Source organism: Scophthalmus maximus, chromosome 14, assembly GCF_022379125.1.
Source record: "Scophthalmus maximus strain ysfricsl-2021 chromosome 14, ASM2237912v1, whole genome shotgun sequence".
Lineage (NCBI taxonomy): Eukaryota > Metazoa > Chordata > Actinopteri > Pleuronectiformes > Scophthalmidae > Scophthalmus > Scophthalmus maximus.
Genome location: NC_061528.1, coordinates 3,735,664 through 3,742,500, shown reverse-complemented (window position 1 = coordinate 3,742,500; position 6,837 = coordinate 3,735,664). Strand labels below are relative to the sequence as shown.

General features: G+C 50.4%; 1 protein-coding gene across 3 annotated transcripts in view; it reads right to left on the bottom strand.

Annotated features, from left to right (window-relative positions):
* Positions 1-6,837, bottom strand: part of arhgap20 (Rho GTPase activating protein 20) — a 50,667-nt gene that overhangs the window by 20,104 nt on the left and 23,726 nt on the right. For all 3 annotated transcript variants that reach the window (XM_035604227.2, XM_035604229.2, XM_035604228.2), the window contains one exon: positions 6,326-6,411. In XM_035604227.2, the coding sequence (XP_035460120.2) occupies positions 6,326-6,411 (86 nt within the window). The remainder of the gene's footprint in view (positions 1-6,325; positions 6,412-6,837) is intronic.

Genomic DNA, 6,837 nt, shown 5'->3' with positions numbered 1-6,837 from the left:
AACTTCTTTCCGTCTCCGTCTCGTACACAAACACTCACGCACACACTCTCTCACGCATGTACACGCCCACTTTTTTTTTTGAACGCCACGTCTCTTACAAATGCACATCCTCGATACCTATGAGGACACACACACACACGCACACACACACGCACACACACTCATTTGTGTGCGTGTGTGTGTCCTTTCCACAAAGCGCTCAGCAGAAGTCCAAGTCTCGCTCATACGACCAAAACCGCTCCAGCTCCGTTGCGTAAGCGATTGGTTATGTAATTATTAACAAAGAACAGGCGACTACACTGGAGTGCCCCCCCCCCCCCCCCCCCCTGTCTTTCTTTGTGCGCCGTCCAAAAATAAATATCCAAAAGGCGGCTGAATGAATTCAATTAAAAAGCGATTGAATGTGGCCAATTAGGCGTCGAGGCCCCCCGGTGGGACGGGGAGACGGGAATGCGTCGTTCTCCCTTCATTGTTTCCCTTCTCTGTTTTCGGTCAACAACATCATCGAGGCGGTGGCGGCATGTTGCTTCCGACGGAGTCCCAGTCGCTCGTTGCAGAGCGGCCGCCATTGTTCCGAGCGAAGCGAGTCCACTCCCCCGTTGGGAGTGCACAACTTCTGGTTTCTCCGGCGTCATCGCGGGACACGCCTCCGAGGTTCACCTTTGGTCTCCAGAAGAACTAATAAAGCTCAAAATGAGTTTTCTCCCTCCTCGTGTCCTCGACACGTGGGACTGACTCGGCCCCTGTTGGATTCCTCAACATGGCGGCGACCGCTCCATTGGTGTCGTGGCCGCGGGGGTTAGAAGACGGCTGCGAAGGGGGGGCGGCGGGAGGATTCCTTGGTTAAGTTGCACTGGGATTAGCACAATGACTGAAAACACACATCCTCGCCTGTTCTTGTTGTCGAAGCGGATCCGGGAAAATGCTCCTGTCAGGAGAGCCCACACACACACACACACACACACACACACACAGGGACAAACCTTCCTGTAAAAGGCCCTTTCACATCTCGCGGCCCCCCCCCACCCCCAAAACAAGGGCGACATCTTCCGTATTCACCGCACATCCCCTCCCTCCTGAATGTGAGATCGACGGCCGAGCCCCGTCGTCCTTGGACTCTGACGGACGAGCGGCTCCATTGTGCGTCGCGTGATGTTGATAGATCGAGTGCCCCCGAGAACTGTGGACTGTTTTTTTTTTTGGGGGGGGGGGGGCACACACAATAAGGACAAAGAAGCACACATCGACGAATACTAATGTGCCCAGCATGAATGTTTCAGCAGCACCGGGGCGGGGGGGGGGGGGGGGTTTTAAAAGTTGATCTAATCGACATCAATCTCCCCCCCCGAAAAAAAGGAGGACGAGTCAGTTTCGGGGATTGCCGCCAAAACCACGCTCGTGAGTTGAATCACATTTGAGTCGGTCAGCAGTCGCAGCGCGGAGGCAGCGGTGGGGAGGATGAGTCAAAGTTGAAGTTATGGACACGAGCGGGAGCCAACAGGTGTAAAGCGCTGCACACCCCGAGGACAACATCTGGAGAAACAGCTGTGGCTGTCCCTTTCTTCTCCCTCTTACAAGCTAGTTCCCCCGCGCCAACATCCATCACTGCACTTTCCTCTCATTTCGCTGTCTTCTCTCTCTCTGTCACTGTCTCTCTCTCTGCCCCGTCACTTATCGTTGCTCATTCTCTCTCTCAGATGTCGGGATCCTATTAGGTTTGATCCAAACCACGACTCCACTGCTCGGACGGGGTCGACCGCAGCTGTCCACCCCGCTCGACCCCGTCCGAGCAGGCCGACTCCCTCGGGTCAGCCACGACACACTTATATAACTCTGTCCATCTGTTCATCTTTATTAATAAACCCTCAAATGACCCTGTGTGTGTGTGTGTGTGTGTGTGTGTGTGTGTTTTTCTATGTCTTCTGTATCAGCAGGTTTTTCTGCGACCCGTGGGAAATCGGGCTCCTCCTAGGCCCGCGATGGGGAAATTTCACCACGGGGGCTGGAAGGAAAAGTTCCGGAACGTTGGACACTGGACATTCGCGTTCTCACGTTCAGCCCCTCCCTCCGGGGGAAAGAAAGAAAGAAAAAAAAAAAGTTCAGGACAATGTCCCGACTTCAGCGCCCGTCTGAAAGCAGCTTTACCGACGATTTGTGCCTGTGCGTGTATATGTGTGTGTTCATCTACGGGGAATTTGTGGAATTTAATGTCAGCTGCTGTTCGTGTGTGTGTGTGTGTGTGTGTGTGTGTGTGTTCGTGTGCCGGTCGGGTTGTGTGTCATTCATTGGACTTGTTCACGTGTGTTTCTGCAGAAGGAGGAGTTGCGTCACCACTAGTGGTTTGACCTCGTTGTCTCTCAGACACTTAGCTGTGTGTGTGTGTGTGTGTGTGTGTGTGTGTGTGTGTGTGTGTGTGTGTGTGTGTGTGTGTGTGTGTGTGTGTGACAAAGAGAGAGTGTCTGTTGACATGCAGATTAAAGGAGATGTCACTTTAGACAAACACACACACACACGCACACACACCAGTCTGTACCATCCGCTAAATCCACAGAAGCAGCTTTTGTTCCATCACTGTCTGGAAACACAGTTTTTCTAATGCTGGACTTTTCCGCTTCAGACGACCAAAAAAAAAGGGCTAAAAAGAAAAGAAGCTTTGTAGCGATGAGAGGATCTGCAGGCGGGTGGTGATTCTCTGCAGGTCCCACACAGATCAAGTGACCTGCTGCTGATAGTAAAAATACTGATTCGTGGATAGTTGTCAGCCGCATCGCCAGAAACAAAGACTCAGTGAAGAAACACTGCGTCCGTCTCTTTCCTGTTTCCACTTTTCCCAACTCAACCCTGAAGTGACTTTGGCCGCACCAGATCATTTCCATAGGCAAACTGTAATGTCATCCCTGGCTGACACACAATGGCCTCTACATAACCAGAGGAAACACACACACACACACACACACACACACACACACAGGGGCATGCAGACAGACACACACACACACACACACACACACACACACACACACACACACACACACACACACACACACACACACACACACACACACACACACTCACACACACAGACGTGCAGACACACACACACACACACACACTCACACACACACACACACACACACACACACACACACACACACACACACACACACACACACACACACACACACACACACACACACACACACACACACACACGGACGTGCAGACACACACACACACAGGGACGTGCAGACACACACACACACACACACACAGGGACGTGCAGACACACACACGCACACACAGGGACGTACGTGCACACACACACACACACACACACACACACACACTCATAGGGACGTGCAGACACACACACACGCACACACACTCACGGACGTGCACTCGTCCCTTTTTTTCTCTTTCTTTCAGCCAGTGAAGGAGCAGCGGCCGGGGGCTATCAACCATGATATCCTTTGCAGATCTCATTATTAAAACCAGAAAATGGCTTTTGCATGATGTGTGTGAGTGAGTGTGTTTGTCATTCCGCTCGGGGACCGACTGTCCTCGAACAACCGGTGAACAAGAAAACAGGAAACGGGCAGAAATCACAAAAAACATTACAGGACACTTTCTCTCTCTCTCTCTCTCTTTCCAGTTTCTTACCAATAAATGTGGCCCCTAAGTTTCAGGTTGGGATTGGAACGGAGGTTGAGTTAACACTATGTGTGTTCTGTCAGGTGATTTCTGCATGTGTGTAGCTGAGGGTGAGTAGGAGCGTGAGTAGGAGCGCGAGGTCAAGGGCGTCAGCCAATCATATGCTTTCATTCTTTACGGTACGCAGTCACCTTCCTGCCTCCCCTGCAGTATAGATTTCATTGCCGTGGGGGGGCGGGGAGGGAGTTTAATACCCTGCACTGTACGCCAGGGGGTTATACTTCTGGATGAGGTGCGACGGAGTGTGTGTGTGTGTGTGTGTGTGTGTGTGAAAGTGTGGAGGTGATGTAAGTGGCTGAGCCCAGGGCGACCGAGTCTTTCAGCGCCTCTTGGCCTGATGGGAAAGGGAAGGACCCTCAGATGTAAAAGTGTTTCTTAACTCTATCTCGAAAAAAAACAAAACATACAGAAAATCTTTTATATGTTTACTCGTACTTTTTTCTTCCAGCTGACGTTTCCAACGAGTCCAACGGTACAATTAACTTCCATTCCCAAGGCAGCAGAAGTTACTGGGAGGTCATTCAGCAGGAGCTCGTTCCGGACAGAGACTCTTATCGTCAACTAGAAACTGAAAACTGTCCGTCGACTACAGGCGAGTCTGCGGTTCGAGAGTGAAACACTTCGTCTTCAGGAATGTCCAATTTTGTGAGATCGCAGAAAAGTGCTCGCTGAGAACAAAATCTGGCTCCGTTCGTTACAGTGGGACTCGACCGACGCGGCGTAGGTACTTTCCTTCTTTTGTCATAACGCCTGAGCCAGTGTGATTTATTTGGATCTGAAGAACAGTGGTGAGGAACCTGCTGCCAAGTCGTTTTCCTGGCAGATCTTACATGTCCATTAAAACTGTATTAATAGCACTTTGGGGGGTTTATGGGTTGTTTTGTACAACAGCTACCAAATCATGGACCTGGTCCAAATAAAAATTCATAAGCAGGAAAAAAAAAGAAAAAGAAACCTAGATAAACCAGAAACGGCAATCATTTTAGAAAATATGGACATGAATGACCTGTTGAAGGACAGGCCCAATAATCACCATGACCTTTCACCTTTACCTGCTGTGAGTCACCTGACCACTCTCTCTCCTAGTAACACACAAACACGCACACGCACACGCACACACACACACACACACTCTCAGAGACACACACACACACACACACATCAGGACATTGATGAACACCTCACACGACATGAGAGGTGTTGACCCCAGATGACCCCCACTGGCCCTACACCTCCTGATGAGATGTCAAAGGTTAAAGGTGACAGCTGAGAGTGTCAAGCCCTGGCTCCATAGCTCCTGAGACACACACACACGCACACACACACACACACACACACACACACACACACTGGGGTCAGACATGGGCAGACTAAGAGACTCTGTCAGTCAGCCGCTATTTGTCTTTCACTCAATCGCTCGCCCGTCTCTCCCTCCCTCCCTCCCTCCCTCCACGCTTGCAAACGGAATATATGAGTTGTCCTCCTAACTTTCTTCTGAACACACACACGCACACACACAGACACACACACACACAATGCCCCCATGAGCACTGACCCATTTAAGAGTGTGAAGAGTTTCCATCAGCGCTGGTCTAAAATGACCTCACCCCCCCCCCCCAACAACTGCCACTAGCAGACACACGCACATCATCATCATCATCCTCATCATAAAACACGTCAAGACACAACACACACAAATCCGGTTTCATCTGCCCGTCGGAGACAATGCGATGTCCATTAAACCGGATTGCTTTTTAAAAAGGGCTTTATGGAGAAACTGGAGGCGTCGCTCGATCCTGCATCCGTACGAAACTCTCACCACCAACATTCCTCCAGGCATCTGGATGCAAGGGTCCATGAAATGTCCGCTTTTTTTTTCTCTCTGAAATTCTCCTCGAAGCTGCAGCACCAGCGGAGTTCAGCACAGTTGAAGTTCCTGCTCAAACACGCGTTGTCCCCCAGGGTTTCTTTTTTATTTAAATGGCTTATTTCCGAAAAAACCCCTGTTGAAGGAAGAGGAAGGGATTTTGCTCGATAGTGGGCAAAGGGTGATGAAAATCCTGATAGCTCTGGGAGAGGGGTAAGCACTTAACCCCCCCCCCATCCTCTAAGCCATGAATGAGTCGGGAAGGTCAACGTTTGAAGGCGCTGTGGGAAATAATCTGAATCATTTTGCAATGATGTAATCTGTAAAGTCAGTTCAAAACTTTTTGGGTTTTGTCCAGAGATAGTGAAGAACTCCAACCCCCCCCCCTGCATTTCTTTTTTTCCCTCTCTAATCTCTACGTGAGGTCAGTGGTTCTTTACCTAAAACCCCTAAATTAGAGGAGACAACATTTACACAGAACGTGGAAGAAACTGGGGAAGAAGTTTTGAGCAAACTCGACGACAAAATCGCTGAAAGGCTTTTTTTCTTGGAAAACAAATTAATTGTGCAACATGTTAAAAGCTGTCGCTCAGTGTTTGTACAGCAGCAGCTTCCACTAACCACGGAGAGGAACTCTCCGCTGACACAGTGCAGGCCAACAATGACGTCAGTACACCCGCAGCATGTCTTTATTACTGGGGCAGGTCGTGTGTGTGTGTGTGTGTGTGTGCGTGCGCGCGCTCATACCTGGACGTGCTTTTCGATCTGGTAAGTGCTTTGCTGATGACCAGCGAAGGAGCCGACTGTCGCCTCTGGGCCAAGGTCTTCATCTTCTACGCGGCCAGACAATGGGAAAGAGAGAAAGAGAGGACATATGGGTCAGTGAGAACAGCCGACTGGGCGCGATGGTTTCGCGCCGCTTGCCATCCCATGACGGATGACATGCGCCGTGCGGCGGGTGACGGAGACGGAGGCCGGATGGAAATGGAAGAGCACACGCAGCCGGCACGGCTTGAAGCTGGCAGGAAATGTAGGCAGACGGGGAAATAGAAAAAAAACTGTGTCTGTCTGTGTGTTTGCAGAGTGTGTGTGTGTGTGTGTTGAAAGAAAAAGGAGAAGTGACAGCAGCAAAGAGGGGAAAAGAGGAAGTGAGCTAAATCGATAATGATGGAGGCAAATCTGGGAAGAGCGAGTGACTGAAGTGCACAAATATGTCGCCCAGCTCAGTTGCACAATGTTCACGATCCATATTTCTCATC